General features: G+C 36.6%; 1 protein-coding gene across 4 annotated transcripts in view; it reads right to left on the bottom strand.

Annotated features, from left to right (window-relative positions):
• CDK8 (cyclin dependent kinase 8) overlaps positions 1-19267 on the bottom strand; it is a 69316-nt gene that overhangs the window by 10210 nt on the left and 39839 nt on the right. For all 4 annotated transcript variants that reach the window (XM_059466773.1, XM_059466774.1, XM_059466775.1 and 1 more), the window contains exons 5-8: positions 7574-7631; positions 4693-4824; positions 2699-2842; positions 757-826 (exon numbers count right to left, since the gene is read on the bottom strand). In XM_059466773.1, coding sequence (XP_059322756.1) covers positions 757-826; positions 2699-2842; positions 4693-4824; positions 7574-7631 — 404 coding nt within the window. The remainder of the gene's footprint in view (positions 1-756; positions 827-2698; positions 2843-4692; positions 4825-7573; positions 7632-19267) is intronic.

The raw sequence follows: 19267 nt of genomic DNA, 5'->3' as shown, positions 1-19267 counted from the left end.
TTTAAACTGCCTGGTAGCAATTTTACTACTATACTGTTTGATTCTGTGTATTTCTCATGGCAGTGAAGATATAAAATAAGCTCATCTGAATGCTCTCCTGCAACCTACAGGTTGCTACAAGAACATTCACGTATTTACTTTTTGAAGAGAAGCTGAAAAAAAAGGTTTCTAAATGGTTGCAATAACATGGCCCATACAAGAAATGCCTGTAACTATACAGCCCCAAATGCCTCAGCACAGAAATCAGGCAATGGGGTGGCATTTTAAGTGCAGGTATTAGCCTGTGGCAGTGTGACAGCAAAGCTGAAGGGTATTTTCCTCTTCAGTCACTGTAAGCTACCCTAGACACCAAACCTGACAATTACCCCCACTGTTTGCTGGAAATGGTGTAAGGTTACCAGACCCCTTTTAAGCAGCTATTACAGAAAATCACTGCCAGTACCACAGATTTGGGAACAGCTGTGCTTTGACACACTGTGCTTTGCAAACTGCAGAGCTGCTTGGGGTCTTACTGGCATGACCTGTTTCAAAGCTGCCACCCTTACCCTTTACAGCCTCTGGCTACTCCTCTGATACACACCACTTCAACAGGCCAAGTTCACCATTATGAAACAACTTTATTTTTCATAATCCAAGTCATAACAATTTCATAGTCCTTGTTTGGCATCTACATAGAAAACAACTCAAACTTAAGAAATTTAGTGTAGGAAAGAGATATAAAATAAGCTTTATTAAGAAAGCTCAACCCAGACTTACGTGTTTCTCCGGAAATCTTTCATTAAGGTTGAATGTTCTGGCATCTTTTTTATGTCTTCCCAGTCTTTATCTGCAAAGCAGTATTAATTATTTTTTCCCCTTTCTCTCTGAGTAAAACAAAGCATTTCCAAGTATCTCCACAGCCTTGATATTTGCTTTTTAAATTCTACTTCTCTAACCTTGTAGTCTTATGCCTTTGTACTCCCTAGCTCCTACTCCTTCATCATCTCTTCACAATAAATCATACCAAAACCTAAGAGGTTCCAGCTGTGTGCTGATTAACTCAAGAATTTTGAAAAAATATGCCAGCTACAGTGGGCAAAAAACAATGCTGAAGAAAAACACATGAGGCTTCAGCTTGAACCCTTCAGGACTGTTACTTAATTTATTTAGACACAGCTGTGATCTCAGGACAGGAGTACACAGACCTCCAGCAAACCCTGTCTCCTTCTAACGGACTGTCTGTTCTGACAGCACTTTTAGTCACAAGAAACTGCCCAGAGGTACTTCAGCAAAGTAAAATATACTGCTATTAAACAAAAAGTTAAGAAAAAGTAAAGTTTGCACACTCAAAATGAAGAATAATTCACCTCAAATAGACCAAGCCTAAAATGGATTTTAAAATAAAACAAAAAATTCATACCAGCACCTAACTTCAAATGTGTTAAGCTCCAACTCTTGAAAAAGCTCTGTGGCCAACTAATTTGGTTCAATTCAAATATTTACCAAGTCTGATCACTACTGCAGAACACTTAGTTTAAGTGTCAATTAAAACGCAAAAAAATGCTGCAATTGAAGGAAAAGCATTTCTTGAAAAAAACCAAAGAACTCCAAAGGTCAAACACAGACCATTAGAAAGGATTCATTAATCCAATCAGAAAACCAAAATGAGAGTATGATCTACTTATATAAGCTATACAGAACCAATGTAAAACCCAAATGAACTAAGAAAAGTATAACAGGGTAAATTTCTAGTTCAAAAGCAGAAGGGGACAGTATTGCTCAAAGAAGCAAAACTAAGGAGACAATATGCAAAGGCAACATTCCCATGAATCTCACAGAGCAATACAGAAGCAATGAAGCACATACACACACAAAAAAAGGCAAAAGCAAAAATAACAGCATGTTTAATAACAAAATTCTAGAACCAACACAAACATATAGACCACAAAAGTAATGTGAAAGGAAGAGGCAAGTTCAGGAAAAAAAAAAACCAAACAATTAATAGTGGAGCAGGGAAGAACACAAGCAGCGAGGAGAAAGATAAACAAAAAGTTTAAAACAAAAATAAGGCCCCTGTTACTCTGACTCCTGCAATCATGCGAACACTAGAAGACAAAGTATTAACTGAAGAAACAAGGCAGCCTGCATAAAAACAAAGTGTGACCAACACTGAGGGGAAAATGCAACAAGTGATATTCCCACTATAATTTGTTTTGGTTCATACAACCAGTTCTTGGAAGAAAGAAATTTTTTCTATACCACCAGCTTTCCACCAGGTGGGGGGGGGGGGGGGGGGGAATCAATACCCTCCATTTACTTCCAAATGCTACATTTAATTTGGCATGAGCTAAACAAACGCATAATATTCACTAAATATATATATCTTTTTTGCCTGGATTCATAAATCATCAGTCACCTTGCAAATCAATAATCAGTACTGAAGCAATGTAGAAATATTCCTTCTCATTTTTAATCACCCAGCATTAAATACACTCTTTTAAAATAATACAGCATTGGTATATGTATACACAAAGATAACCCTATCATCAATAAAAGGGAACATACCTAATTTGACCATTGGATTCTAGATCTATAACTCATGAAATAAAGATTGTGTTTGAACAGCTTTGCTGCTTTGATCAGCTGCCACCTTCATATGCAAAGAAAGCAATATGGATATCTTTCTTTGAACAGCAGTGATAAAAAAAACAGTATGTACCTGCAGGAAATCCCATTACATTGAATATTCTGTCCAGCTGGTCATGGTGATAAGGATTACTAGTTTTGATATCTTCTTGTCGACAATGGAATATTGGCTCTGATGTTAGCAGCTCTGCAAATATACACCCTATGGCCCAAATATCTTTAAAAAAGGAGAACAGAAATAAAAAGAACAACAAATGAATCTTTCCAAAACCATCTGGATGAGGTAGAATGTTAGTGTTTAGCTTATCAGAGATAAGGTCAAGTTTCTACTTTGTAGAAGTGCAATACTTCCTCAACTTTTTCTTTTAGCTTTGAATGGAGGTACCCAATTCAGAAACTACAGAGGAGCTGAGAGAAGAGCATACGAGTTTTTGTGGGGTTTTTGAAGTGTAGTTACCATTTAACATTGTAAAAAATTATTCTGGTTAAGAATAAAAGTGAAGGAAACTATTGGGATAATGGTCAACACACAAAACACCAAGAAAGTAAAGCCAACCGGCATCTTGTCCTTTCAGTGCCACATTGTCCTGATCAAGAAATGTGCAATTGCTCATCAGCCAAGTTTAAGTAGTAAATGACCCCAAAAATACAAGCGGAAAAGTAATGGTGTTGGTAAAAACCAAATAACACCTTGAAAGAGAGTAACACACAAATTGCTACAAGCCCACACACCTCACAACTTTTCCACAACATTCATTTAAAAAAAAAACCCCAAAACCCCACAACCTTTCTCTTTTCACTGTTGCCTTCCTATCTAATATTCAGATCTCCTGAATCTTCCCAGTTGTTTTCTCAATTCTTTCCTAGTATATACAAACACAATTTTAAACTCAAAGTGGTGCTACACTGAGCCTTGAATGAACAAGGTCATAAACAAGGACAAAAGCAAATAATGCAAAGAGCATAACTCCATTACTCAGTGTTTTTACACAATAATTTTTTATCTACATTGAAAAAACTATGCACTAAAGGCTATGACTGCCCATGCAGTTTCACACGCTGCCATCAGAAGAAACAGCAGTAAAGTGAGAGAACATGAAAATACAACAAATTAAGCAGTCTGAAGGAACATAAACAAATTTATCTGATCTATAAAAGAAACACAGTATTAACAGAAAAGTAAACAAGAATACATTTAAGGCATAAACATGAGAATTGCTGACAGAAACACAGACAGGATCTTTAAAAAAACAAAACAAAACAAGAAAAAAAGATTGAGTTCTGAGGAAGACTGTCAGGTTACAGAAACAACACAGCATGCTGACATACAACCTCCATGTCTGTGCAAAGTGGAGTAGCTGCCAGGGAAGTTACTTGCTCCCAGAATTGGTTGCCAGCCTTTAACACATCTTTTAAACCAGGCAGCAAGAGAAATCTTCCCAGTGCTTTTCCCTACAGTCTCTCTCCCTTCCATAGCAAAGCTGATCAATGCAGTAGAAGTGAATCTAATCTCCCTCCAGTTTGCTGCTGGGCTGCTCCCCTTATACAGCCCACAAAAGCTCTGGCCATCTGTCAGCTGTCTTTTTCAAAGACACAGAGAGGCTAAAATGCATCTTAATTTTACATTTTAGCTTCAGTGCAGCCACTATATTTTCCATTCTGTACATTCTTTATTGCATATCTTTATTATACTAGGTAATAACCTCTGCAATAAATTTAACGCACTGTGCCTCAAAGTCATCCTAATATGAATTCTACTAGCAGTTCAAAGATGCTTCCATATTTTTATAGCCTCTAACAGCATTTATGAAAGTCCTGTGTGAAAGCCACAAACTTAGATTGCATTGCAGGGCATTTGGAGATAAAACCCAGCAATATATTTCATTTCTATATATAGCCTGAGACCCCAGGAAACTAATCAATTTGTCAAACATTAATGTTTCTTCAAGAAACAAGGAACATACCTTTAACTTAGCTACAGTCCTTTGAACAATTTATCAAAGCTTTAATATTTGGGTACAGTTTACATAAAGAACAAAACAGTACATTTTTGTCCAATTTACTTACCAATAGCTTTGGTATAATGCCTTGCTCCAAGAAGCAACTCTGGAGCTCGATACCAGAAGGTTACAACTACTGGATCCAAGTCTGCTAAAGGCTTCAGAGGTGAATTAAATAATCGGGCAAAGCCCATGTCAGCTGCAAAATTCAAAGAGAGACGCTTTAAAATTTGAGGGAAACTAATAATCTTTTTTTTTTTTATGAACAAACTGATTGAGTTTACTTGTTAGCACTATCATCATTCCTAAATAAAATGCAAAGGCAGACTGTAGCAGATATGAACTCTCTGAGCAGATTTTCTTTCTGTAGAAGTTACTGGATGGCATCACCTATGGAGTATATCATTATAAATCATTACTAACATGAGTCATTTACAACAATGAATTAACCATTGTTCTGAAGAAGTGCATCAACTCCTCAGGACACTGGTAAATCCTGACTCATTTTACCTGATGTTCTCTGGCAAAATATTCCCATTATTACAGGATGTTTTTTCACAAAGCAGCAATTTTTAAAGCAAGCAAAATGCAGATTCTGCAAAGGTTAGAATGATTTATAATACATACGTGTACATGACAAAATCTCCCTCTTCATGGAGTTAGCTGTGGCAAGACTTCCTTCACACAAAAACAGCACCTAAGCCTAACAGCATCTGCCTCCTTGCTGATTTTCTATCAAGATGCATTTCCAATATCAATATATCAGTGCTGAATACCATTCAGGCTATGATTTTAAAATTTTGGTTGTGGGCATTATATCATTGAAAACTGCTTTCTAAAATTTGTAGCGTACAACTGCCTAGGAAGTTGTCTGAACAACTAAATATAAGTCATACAGGAAAAAATGGGCAGAGACTAAAATGTACAGCTTCTCCCATGAAATTGCTTTCCTGACCCACCAACCCCCGAATCCCAAGATAGAGTGACTCTCTCATGTAGGGATATTCATATGCTGAGAAAAACTTGAATGAAATGAGATGAGTAGCTACCCTGAAGGAAAAGGACCTACATGCTATGGCCCAATGAGGAAACACTGCAGTGTAAATATAGGTCTCTAACTTGATTACACAATCCTTAATTATTTTTTCATATGCATTCCTATTTATGATTGCTTTAAGGCATTTAAAAAGAGAAACATTTTACAGTTTTCTACATTAAAATATCAATTACTCAAAATTGGTCAAGTCACTAATAACTATGAATAATGAGGAAAATTGTTTGCAGAAAGTGAATTTATGACCCAAAGTGACACAAAAAGACTATAAAAATTATTTTAAGTTAAAATACCAGTTATGTATTTTTTAGAAAAATTAGTTACACTGGAAAAGTGGAAGCCCTTGGTATGTGTATAACTTCTGCATTCTTTTATGGCTGTGGCAATCTTAAGAAAATAAGAAAAAAAAAATCTACATTTTGATAACACACTTCAAAATCCAAAGTTCCCCTCCCTCTTTCCCTGCTAGGAATGGATGGCTCAGAGGACTGGTGGCCCAATACAGAATCTTTCAGCTGTCCATTAAAGGAGTCTGACTTAATTTAGTTGTTTACTAAGTTATTCTCAAATTAATTCAAAACGATGAATTAAGAAATAAATGGGTGGTCTATGTGCAATTACTAGCAAGTAGTTGTGTACAGCAAATATCACCACCACTGTCAAAAGTGAGTCCAGAGGATGACCTATGTGCTCTGTTTTGGAAGAAACCCTCCTGAAGAGTAAGGTAATATGAAGAAATTTTCCCTTCTGTTGTCCGTGCTGTACCTGTTTTCTAAGCAGACCTCAATCCCTACTGCCAACCTTAAAAGCTCAGAAAGGCATTAGAAACTTTCAGAGTAGGATCTGCAGAAACATTCAACCCTGGCCCATCACTCCTTGGATTCCACAGGACAAAGGAAGGCCTAGAGCAGCACTGAATGCTCCCAGAAAATCCTACCCTGAATCTTTCTACTAGTGACTAACAATATAGTTCAGATCAACAAAACAGTAAGAGAACAGAGCAACAATGCAGAAGAGTAATCTCACAAAAGAAAACCAGGGGGAAGTCAAAAAGATGAACTAGCCTTAAAAAACCCTTCCAAATGGGGCTGCATTACCATAACAAATGTAAGCAGGCTGTGCATTAGTAGCACTGCCATGATAATGCACAGCCTGGTACAGTTTATTATTTTTAGACTACTGTTAATTTTTATTTATGTATTTAGTTTAAAACAATTGAACTTCTACAAACCATCCTCTCACTGTAAACAGTAACTCCCACCAGAAAATGTTACAATAGTGTGGAGTGTTGGGTCCTTTCTAACCTGGTACACCCCAGGCTGGGCATTTAGCATTAGCTATTCACTCTCACTAAACATTTTGCATGGATTTCTGTGGTTTCTGCACTTTCAAGATCCCTTGTGTTCATCTCCAAGGGACCTGCCTACTCCTTCAAAAATACCTTGCAGGCTGACTGTCATCTTTGATTCCATTATAAGATTTAAGGTTTGTAGCAATGAGTAGTTCCCTATTTAGATTTATATAAACTGCAGCAAGATGTCATGGCATTAGAGGTAAATGGAGGAAATTTTAAAATCCCATTTTTCTCCTCCTTTCCTCCTAGCTAGCTGTCATCTTTAACCCCACATCAAAATGGCCCACCCCACAAAAAAACCCACTTAAGCAAAACATAATGACAATTTCCACTTTCTATTGATGAGGCAACAGCATTTCATTGTCAGAAGTGTTACATGGGGCTAATATGATGAAGCCAGTCACTCAGAAAACAGCATTTAGGCAGTGTGCCCAGGCACATACTGGTATTATACAGTGACTACTTTAGGTGGTACAGCTGCACCTTCAGAACATTCTAACTTAAATGCTACACTGGGACTTATCAAAGATATAAACATACCAATTTTTACTCTTCCTCGCTCAGGACCTTCACCCATAACTAAAATATTAGCAGGTTTCTGTGGAAAAAAAAATAAATATACAATACATATACCACGATAAACCTAAACATTAGTCTCTGAAAAGTTAATTAAGTTTTGTTTTGCCAGTTTTAAACCAACTTTGTTTTGATAAAAATGACAAGTTTGGCTGTCACAGTAACGCTGTGCAAGGACCCAGACACAGGCTCTCCCTGACTGCATCCTCCTCTTGTTTCTTCTGGGCATTGCTGTGCTCCAGCAGCACATTCCCTACTCACACCCTGGTGTCTGTCCTCAACATGCACCAGCTGGCAGCCACCCAACTGCTGAGATTTCTACCCAAATTGCCCTAGATCCTTTCAGTGGGAGGCAGTCCCACTGCTGCCCACCACCCCAACCACAGGGATGGGAAGCCAGCTCTACAGCAAGCTTCTCCCAGGGTTATTAGGCACATTTGCACACACATTGCACATAAAAATACACAAGTGAGATACAGATGAAACATATCACTCGATATTGGAGAGAATACCATATCACTTGATTTTGGAGAGAACACTCATCTAAATTCTTCCTATTTACAAGTGTTTACCAATTCACACAGCTGCAAAACTGGAAAGCACTGCCTTTACGTTATTCTTCTGTCTTTCCTTTTTTTCTTTTACTACGGAGGCAAGTTAAAGAACTGAGCTAGAGTTTGGCTGGCTAGAAAGATGATAACTCACTTCATAATCCTCTATTTTCTGCTGTCCTGTTTCTTATAATCCATTCTCAGCATCTGTAGTCACAGGATTCCTCAACAATGCAACACAGTTTGCATAATGAAACCTACAGTGCTTATTTGGAGGGAAAAAAGAAACTCACAAGTAAAGCTGACAATGTATGCCAGACTTGTTCTCAAATGGAGTGATTTAGATACCCATTAGTTCTGTAAATCCTGGACAAAATAGGGATTCCTATTCAGTTGTGACCTCTAAGATTGTAGTAAGGTTGAGTAACAGCTCTTGCTTTGCTTTTCCAGTTTAAACAGATCTGAAGGTAAGAATACCTGAGCAGAACAGCTCAGACCACCTAAATTTAACGTAATAAATTCTACTATCTTTGTGTGGTTTTCTAAACACATTCTAGGATATTCCCAAGTCTTCCTGAATCTATCAGGCTCTAATGTAAACACACATGCAAAGAAGCAGAACACCACAATATGATATCAACCTAGAAGTAACTGCTATTATGTAAAAACAAGGTAGAAAATATTAGCACTTGAGCAATAATTTTCCTTGAGAAATGAAATTATTGTTGTTTATGAAAGTCTGCAAAATGGATTTCTGAAACTCTACAATCCTTGGACAAAATATGTAAAAAGAACCTGAGGCATTGCATTTCTGAGAACAGGTTAAGGATAGAAAATCTTATCAAAAATGTGGTCAAAAACGGTGAAATATACTTCATTGTCTTTCCAACAGCAAGAACAACAGATCCAGCTCGTGCTGTATTAGCTCTGTGATTTCCAGAAGAAACTGTTCCCCACACCGCCACCACCCCCTTTTGCTTTTTTTTTTTTAATAAAGGCATATACTCCAGATAAGTATTGTTTCAACATTAAAAAATGCAGAATGTGGGCACACAGCTCTCAAAGCATTTAATTTAGATTGCCTTAAAAAAGTCCTAGAAATAAACAAACAGCATACATCTTTAAATTCATAGTTAGTGCTGAACTTTATGGCAATTCAATCCGCTAGGTATGAAAATACATCATTTCACCAAAGAAATCTTTCTATTGCTACACTGTGACTCAAAGAACAAATCCACATCTTTTACAAAACCTGCTTCAATATATATGGGGTGTTAAGCTACATGTCTAATTATCATGTTTTCATTAGAGTTAACAATATATTACACAGGCACTAGAATTTTTCAGATATATAATACATGGACATAATACATCAAGTACCATTTTTCCCCCTTCAAGTTCACAGGTTGATAATACTCTACAAAAATGCTTTTAATATCTTCATGATATTTCCACCTTAAAATATTTTACGTTTGGATTTTGGTAAGGACAAGAAGTCCTATTCACACAAAGACTGTAAAATGTATTATACCATATGACTAATAAGCCCAGCACTGGGTAACAATTCCTGCACCAAAGATCTCCTACCCTAAGTTCAAGGCAGGTAGAGATGAGAAAGCACAGTAAGACAGTACTACTCAGCAAAGTAAGTATCAACAGCTTGATGCACACTCAAATTTCAGAAGTTACAGGACATACTTAACAACAGAGACAATTCAGAAATCTGTGTAGGAGTATTCTAAAGCAGCAAGATAAAAAAGAACCCTCAGTTGGTCTGAAATATTCAGTAAACCTTTTTCTAAAGCCACAAGTCCTTCACTGAAAACAGCTCTGTTTGGAACACAAGATTTTTCCTACAGACAAAAATATTTATGTAGTCACATCACTGTAAAAATATATCAGAGTTAAAAAAAAAAAAAAGTAAATTACATTGGTTATTATGGAGTCTTCCATTTCTAAAATCATTGTATGCAGAGACTGGAACAATTTTTTGTTCAAAAAATTTCCCAAACAAGACCATTCAACTTAAATTTAATAGGGGGATATCTACTAGAAATCAGTATAGGAGTAGTATTGATATACCTAAATACTAAGCATTTTGAATAATCCCTGAAAAACACTGAAGTCCACTAACAAAAGTGAATACATGTGTCAGGAATTATTGTTACACATCTTTTAATCGAGTCCACTATCTGAAGATAAAAAACCTCAACAAGTCCTCAGAGTTGTCTACTTGGGCAACTCATTACACATTAGAAATTTATTTGCAAAGAAAAATAAGCAGTCATTAGAAGCAGAAGGGAGAAATTTGGATAAGCATTAGTTGAATTTGTTAATTTTCAGTTTAATTCTAATTATCCAGAGAAAATTGAAGTTGAAACTGCCTATTCAAATCACTTGGGCTGAGCAAGTGAAGCAAAATCTTTTAGCAATTCTTATACTGTATTCTGAAAATACTCTACTTTAAAGCAGCTATATTTTTTTTTATAACTACAAATTACCAACTAAAGTCCCTAATTTTTGTACTAATAAAGGAATAATTACTTTTGTCATCCAGTGAAATAATCTGTGCATGCCAGACAAATGCTAATGAGAAACCTGTTATGAAACGAAACCAAATGTGAAGAGGCATGCAGTGATGTACAGCTGAATATTTTAGAGACCAACAAAAGTGTCTGGCAATCCCACAGAACTAAATTCAAGAAAAATCACCCTTCTCCTCCCAAATCCACCTCAGCAGCAGAGGGAGAGCTCATTCTCATGAAATGGCACAGCACTAAATCTTATCTTGTCCTGTATTTGCCTTTGTAGGACTCCTCTTTATGATTCCTAAACAAATCTTCTTGTGTATTTAATCACTATTACTGCTGAAAACACACTGATATATCTTTAGGTACTTCTAATTTAACAATTATTTGCAAAGTGCAAAAAGAAATTCTGAACAGTAGGCTAATTTTAACCAAGAGAGGTAAAAACCCAAAGAGGTTCACAGATCTGTGAAGAACTTGAGACAGTCACCTTTACCTATCTGCCTGATCTCACACAATACTGCTCACGGTCACCCTGAAGTCTCTGGTGATGAAGGCTGCACAATTCCCATGCAATCTTGTCTCTTTCACTCTTCTCCATTGCAGGGTTCCTCCTTTCCTTCTAACACCACAAACAAGGTTAGTCCCCTTGCCTCTTCTTCGTTAGCAGAAGGCAGACAGCCACTCCTTCACTGCAAGAACTTCCAACACTTCCTGGGACAAACATCTCTCTTCAGTCCTATTACCTAGATTAAAAAAAACCCCTGAAGCCCTCTCCTGCTCTGTTTCTTGGTAGGCTATTTTTGTTTCTGGATCTATGCTCATTCTTGCTGATTTCCTCTAGCTGCTCTGCCTCGGGCCACCCATTTCTTTGAACTCCAGTGCTGCAAATTACACACTGCTCCTGCTGAGGCTTCACTAATGCTAAATGCAGTGGAGAGATTATTTTACATGCCTTGCACAGCATCTTCCACTCTGTATGATGCCAGTACGGTATCCTGCCTCACTGCATAAGGCTATTGATGCATGTTAAGGTTACCAGCTGTGCATTTTCTTCATATCTTTTTGGCAGAACTACTACTATGAACAAACACTGCAGTCACATACTGCTTCTTAACATATACTGAAAATGTTTGTGTTCTTTCACAGAAGGGAAATTAGACTTCAGAACTTATCTGAATCGCTATCTTGAAGGCAAAAATGCAAACAAAATTAAAATTATACCAGCCTATGTCACGATGAGATGTGACAAAAAGAAAAAAACATCATTCCTGCTGCTCAGAGGAAGTTATTATGGAAGCAGGAGATGATTATTTATTCCAAATTTGTATATGAGGTATCTGGAAATCTTAGGACATTGTCTCATGCTCCTGGAAAAGTATTTTGGTGTTAGGCCCTCCCTTCACTAAGCTTTACTCACCAAAGCAGTGAGGAAAGAACTGGGCATTTTTAGACAGCTCAGCCATTGCGATTTTTGATACATAGTATTTTAAGCATCAAACCAGTCTGCAGGAACTGCTATTCCACATAGGCTTTGCTACTAGTCTGTTTCTGAAATCACCAGTTTTCAAAGACAGATTTTAAACATTGGTATCAGTGAGTCATCCAAACTCCTTTGAATTACCTACTACGATATTCTCAATGCTACCTCCTCCCCATCCACATTATTAACTGCTTGCAACATTTCTATGTATGCTAATAAACAGACTCCTACTCTTTACACATCCTTTTTAACGCACCTTTTAATAAGGTTTTAGTACAATCCTAACCAATTTTCATTTGGATAATCCAATACTTACGAGTTGGGCTGCTAAAACATTACACTCTAGAAGATTCACAATGATGGAGTGAGTCACACCAGGGATATTTGTTAACTCCTGGTATTTGTGCATCCTTACTGGCTGTGGGACCAGTTTACAGAACCGGCCATGCCATCCATTTCCACCTGTGATGAGCCATGATAATTTATAAGAACATAATACTGGTTTTCAATTTTAAAAAAAAGAGCAGGTTAACTTTAAAAGAACCATACTAGACAAAGGGCTTTTATCCCTAAATTATTTTGCTTTTGCAACTATGACTTCAACAATGATTCTATTATGATTTATAGTGAAAGACTTCTTTATATTTTAGACTTCAAAGTATCATACAAAACAATATAGGAATTATAATCTATATTAAACAATATATATTTAAAAACACAACCCCACAATCATACAAAACCATAACTGAACTTCTTCAGCTGTATTTGAGAAAATGTCTGTGAAGCATGAAACACAAGTAAATTAAAAATGTCTTGCTGAGAAGAAAAAATTCAAAAAGGTTTTGAAAGACAACTGTAAGGGCTTAGCAAGTTGCAGCCTGCACAGAAGAACACTTTTGTGGCACGGTGGTAGAAATTGTAATATACTGATCTGGTTAATCACTTCCCAGTCAGGTCCTCTGACAAGAAAAGCTGCACAGCAAAACCCACTAGCCTTCAGCTTGGCTTGCAAAATTCACACCCCATCTCAAGGTCTGTGACTCTCAAAAGAGTCAATGTTTATGCTTCTTCCAGCACATCTCTAACAACCTTGTTATCTTTAAGCAGACATAACCTACATCACAATACTTCCTTATTATCAAGGTGGTATGATCTCTTATTGCATTCTTAAGGACTGCAGCTGTCCTTTTGGATCAGTTTAAAGTTAGAGAAGATAATTTCATTTTCATTCCAAAATAATTAACTTTTCTTTCCACTTTAACAAAACTGACTACTTCAACACTAAACAGTACTCTAGCACAACAGCAGTGACAATATAACCTTATTCAAATGATAGTATCAGCATTTTTCTGAAGTTAATTGCTTTCCTTGAATTCAAAGATGTTCATTTTCTTTTGCAACTGACTGGGGCTTTAAAACATATTATAATCAAAAGACCACTACAAACACTGGTGAAAACAACGGTTCCATAGAATATTTTAATGTTCAGATTTAATACATGTTTTCTGATTGTAAAACAAATTGTAAAAAGCACTGCAAAATTAAGAAGGCCTGTTTTAATGTAATACTTCCTGTGCATTATCTTCTTATAAAGAACATCCCAGAGCTCTTTAAAACAAATAAATTGAGCATCTAAATAAAATTCTCTTTAAAACTAAGAGCCATTAAAATTACCAGTTACAGCCAAACAAAAACAAACCCCTAAATTATCAAAGCACACATGTCCAAAAATTTTAAAAGTACAGGAAGTATTTGGATAGGATAGAAAATAGAGGGATGCTGTATCTATGCCAAGGAGGCCTTCTGCTAGTTACCATTAACCATATTTTATCTCTGTTTCAGCCTGATGAAAGCTGTTAGTCTCACTACTATGTTTTTAGGCTCTGAACACACTCCAAAAATTTTCTTTCACTGCTGTCACTCAATTACTGCCAACTTGGGGCACTGTAACTTATTAAAAGCTTGCACACTGCCTAATACACAGACTTTTCTCACTTTCACTGGAATTCAAGCCGAATAAAAAAATTAATTACTCTTTTCAGGCCAACTCTTTCACTCCCTAGAAATGTCAGCACAAGCAGCAGGGCATAGCTTTCTGTACCAAGACTCAAAGCAAGGAAAGGTGGCTATCACAGGCAAAAATATTATTATAGCAGGAAAATATACCATGTCAAACATCATTAACAAGCTTAATACATTAAAATGAACATGAAGAAATGTATTTCCTATGGGTTTTGCTACAGCAGCAATTACTCTGTCCATAGGTTAGAATGACTCTGGATGCTGTGGACACATCAGAGCAGGATCAAATGCAAGAGGAGAACATGCTCTGAAACCAGTTTTTAGGCAGTATGTTATTCTATACATAATTCCATCTCCCTTTTAAATTCAAAGTTCTGCCTCACAAAGTAAGGATTTGAAATGTGTAATAAAAACTCAGTACTATTTTTGCTCAGTAATTCTGTTAGAGCAGTTTCTGTGGGGTGACAGGCATTCAGTAGTACTGTAATCTCACACATCCCAAAACTTTCACAAAGGCAGAGAATTGTCTTATTTATTCATTGGTTTACATGGAGGTGTGTTAACCCTTGCCATTTTCTTTAAAATCCCTACTTTGTTGTTGTTTTTAATTTAAGTAATAAATTAAATAAATTCCATACCACCCTACTTGTATGGACTATAAACAACTTCTCCCTTATCTGGATTAAGAAAAAATACCAAAGGTGAAAAGCTTATGTAATTTACTACTATGCACTTTCCAGTGGTTGCATGGGCCTTGCTTGTGTTAAGAGCACTTCTGTGCACAGAACAAAATACAGTATTTCAAACTACATCCCAAGTATCCCTTTTGTGTCACTCACAGTCACAGTAAGACAGATGAACCTGGGAGCTCATAAAGAGTACGCTTTTACATAGGATGTGTCCTATTCATAATGATTTTTTAAATCTCCTTGGATTAGAGTTACTCAAAGGACTGTTTTCTCATCATCCTGTCCACTATATCATGAATATAGATCATTCATACAGAATATAGCATTTTCTTTGTACAGCAGACTGCAGTGAAAACACTTCTTATGGCTATTTCCCATATTCTGAACAATCCATATTCCTACCTTTCACAACATTTCATGGTGTAATAACTTTTCCAGAACCTTAACAAGGTACTTAGCAGGTGTCTCTAAAATCATACCCTAGGGTTTTTACTAAATCCTGTTGAAGGGTTTTTATTGACTAAACTTACTTTACAGGCACATTTATGATCAAAAAGCTTCTGGTGCTCCATACTTCTCTTAGGTCAGAACCACAAGTTATGCTGGTATTTTTTCCAGCTAGTACAGCTCATCACCTTTATGGCAGGAATTAGATCTGAAATTTCTAGCACACCTTTTCTCTGCAGAACTCTTACCTCTATTTGTATTTACATACATAGATATGACAGCTCCCGCAGCCAGTTTAGAGTAACTACTGAGATGACTGAGTCTGCCTTCAAACAGTGAAGGATTACTTACATTACTCTTCCCAGCACCACAATCAGGTATCTGGCCATCTTGGAAAGCCAGCACATGAAAAATAACAGCCTAGTAACGAAAGAACAAATTTATAGCTACAGAAAATAAAGAAATCTAATATAGTCTGCCCAGTAGCGGACGTATTTTCCTCCCTCCATGTGTCATATATATGCAGATAGATATAAGTAATCATCTACAAATTATATTCCTCAATATATTACTTATATTACACTATTCTACTTCAGTTATCAATTTACTTAAAATGACATGGAATTTTAAAAAGTCAAAATATTTCTAAGCTTGAAAAAATCAAAATAAGTATTTCAGCATTTGTCCCTGGTTCAACCATCAATACATTTCTCCCAGAAGACGTGCCCTCCTCTGTATGACATTTGCTTTTCATGACATTTGAAAGAAATGGTCTGTTTTGATACTGAATCTTTCTACCAAAGGCACCTGAAATTTGCTAACAGATACAAAGATCACTTGAGGAAACTAAGAACCAGCATGCCCAGGTAAGCCTCCTTAAGCAATCACACAATATCAACAGGCCAACATAATTTTCTTTTTATTATAAAACATGCAACACAACTTGCATTTTCTAAACTATTTTTTCCTAGAGACTGTAGAATCCATGCTATCATTTTGCACATCTACAACTCTAAAGCACCACTTTGTCTCCAGCTTAGAAATCAATATGCAATATGAAGACACATGTGTTTCTGGTGCTGTAATTAAATGCATATTCCACCAGACAAGGACAAACTTCCTAAAGGCACAGAAAAGGCCTGTATTGATTACATATCCTGTAAGGCAAAGATGCAAATAGTTATAAAGATCAGTTCTGAAACATTCAATTTAGTCCTGAAGGGCTCCAGAGGAATGAGGAAAAAGATTCAAATTTGGAATTTCTCTTTTGCAACAGTTTTCACTGCCTGTTAACTGGTCCAAGACTGCTGGTTAAAATTATTCCATGTATAATGATGTACAAATGTCAGGGGAAAAAAATTGTCTGCTTCCATTGTTTCTTGTGTCTGACAGTTCTGCAGCAGATAAGGCAAAAATATCTCACTAAAACATCAATAATCATGTAATTCAATTTCATGACTACAAATCCTCATCGGTGTTGTACTTGTCTGTTCCTAACATATCCGGTGGCAGTTCAATAACTAGTCTTACTTTTTCCATTTATTTTCTGCACCTTGTACTTCTTTCATGTCAAAGTCTACAATGATTTCTGAATGCCAAAGTCAGAGACTTTACCTGCACTTTAGCAAAGCCCCTCTTATAATACATATATTGTTCCACCTTGACCTTCCCTTTAAACTTTGGACAAAAATTGTATTTACTCTAGTTTCAAAACAAGATATATCCATCAATAGAGAAAAAAAATTATGTCAGTATGACTGCCAGTTTTAAACATGAAGGTTGTGAGAATTGGGTTTTATTACCACATAGGATTAATTATTTTGAGAATTATTGATGGTAAACAAATACTGAGCTAACAAGAAGAAAAACTAAATTTAGATTCCACCAGACAAAATGCAAGTCAGTAACCCAGACACAATGATGTAGTCAGGCCTATTGGAACACCTGCAGAAGATAATAAAAGGCTACAAAAATTACAAACAGGGCTGGACTTGGCAATCAAGCAAATGGGGCTTTGAAAAAAAGCAGCAGTCTAAGAAAGGTAGATTTGAAAAACCTGTACCTGGAAGAGATATTTCTGACCTTTCCTTGCACCCCTACTTTCACTTAAATCAAGAAAATAAATGAGCTTTTCACTTGCAATCAGAAAAATATCCATCAAATGTTCCCCTATTCAGCACTTCAACTTCATCTTTGTATAAACTGGAATCCAACAGCATTGTGTGATAAAAGATTATCAAATAACTTTTAGGACTGATTTAGCATTTTTTCTAAACACCAGTTGCTTGAATAAAAATTTTCAAGTGTTATCTGTTCATCTCATTTATTACATACATCTTGGAGTCTTTACTATTCTTTCACAATCCTTACTTAAAACTTGTTAAATGGCCTTGCCCTTTCTTTTAAGTCCTAAAGCTAAAGATGATCAATCTGTAAAAAGCTGTGAAAGACTACATGCAGATTCAAAAATTGCTTAAAGGGACACAGCCTGTGAATTAAAACAAAATAAAATCATTTCACTACCTTTAAAGGTTGATTTACAAAATCACCAGGAAGTCTTGCAGTGATGGTCCAAACACAACTGGAAGAATAGACTGAATAGCTTCTTTTCATTTATATTCTCCATTTGATCTTAGTACTGAGCACCTTCAGTGAAGAATGAAAAAATAAAGGCCTGATAGCTTAAGGCTTGGGTATAGCTTTCTAGAGATATTGCCATTACACAAATGTTTGATACCAAACAAGTGATGATCCAGTAGAAGTGTATCTTTCATTTTTTGACCATACTGCTTCCAGAAAGGTTTTAGGGAATACATCATTGTATTACTCAGGAAAAGAAAATGGCACCATGTCATACCTCTCATCATACTGCAGTCATTTTGCAAGATAGGTTGCAAAAATGTCATGCTGCACTTCAAAAATTGGCTACTTCACTGTTTTTTTTCACACTGTTCCTTATTCCTTGGGAGCTATTTGATCTTTCATACTCATGTTACACCTGCTCCCACACAGCCCACCCTTGGTACCTGGCATCTCTTCTCTTGATTTGTCATAAGCTGGATTTTAGACTTTGAAAGAGCAGTACTTGAATTTTTCAGGACAAATCAAATGGTGAATATACAACTTATCCACAGAATGGCCGAGGCTGGAAGGTGCCGCTGGAAATCATCTGCCAGCTTGTTGAAGGTGTGCTCCATCTCATTGTTCAGGTTACTAATGATGATGTTAAACAGCACTTGTGATATGCAATAGAGTTAATTCATGCTGTATAAGTAGATATGTGTGGGTATAAAATATTGTAGAAGTTATGCCTTCTAACCACTCCAGCCAGGAGCAGAGTTCTATTCAAATTGTAACTAATTCCGGGCGGTGGTCGAGATAATATCAGGCCTGTGAATGGGACCATCCTGGACAATCAGCGATGACTTCCTTGGCACCTACACCTGGGAGATAACATCGGGGCCTTCCTGGCCCATGATTAATTGCAGTGTCCCAAGAACTTCAGGAGACTCAGACCCGCCCTGATTGCATCTGTGGTACTCCGAACCGATACCAACTTATTACATGTGAAAACAAACTTTGCCTGGATGCTCAGACACTTGTCTGAAAACTGGACCCGTCTTTGTCTATTTCAACATATGTATAGAAATGGATTTGCAGTGGAAGAAGTGAATAGAAAGATGTGGTCATCTGTGCCTCAGGCAGAATAAACTGTATATAAAATGGATGCTGGAAACACTCGGGGTGAACCTTTGGGGGAACGCTGTCTCTCTGTCGGGCAAACCTCTGGTTTCACCTGGCGCCTGTTCCCGGGACTGATGCTGTCCTGACTGTGGTGGTTGCTCGAAATTCTATTTTTTTTGTAATTGACCCAATAAATCATTGTTAAATTTTTATAAATTTGGGTATCAATTTGATCATTTATAACAGCAGGGAAC

Source organism: Ammospiza nelsoni, chromosome 2 (genome assembly GCF_027579445.1).
Source record: "Ammospiza nelsoni isolate bAmmNel1 chromosome 2, bAmmNel1.pri, whole genome shotgun sequence".
Classification (NCBI taxonomy): domain Eukaryota; kingdom Metazoa; phylum Chordata; class Aves; order Passeriformes; family Passerellidae; genus Ammospiza; species Ammospiza nelsoni.
This window is presented reverse-complemented; position numbering and strand designations above follow the sequence as displayed.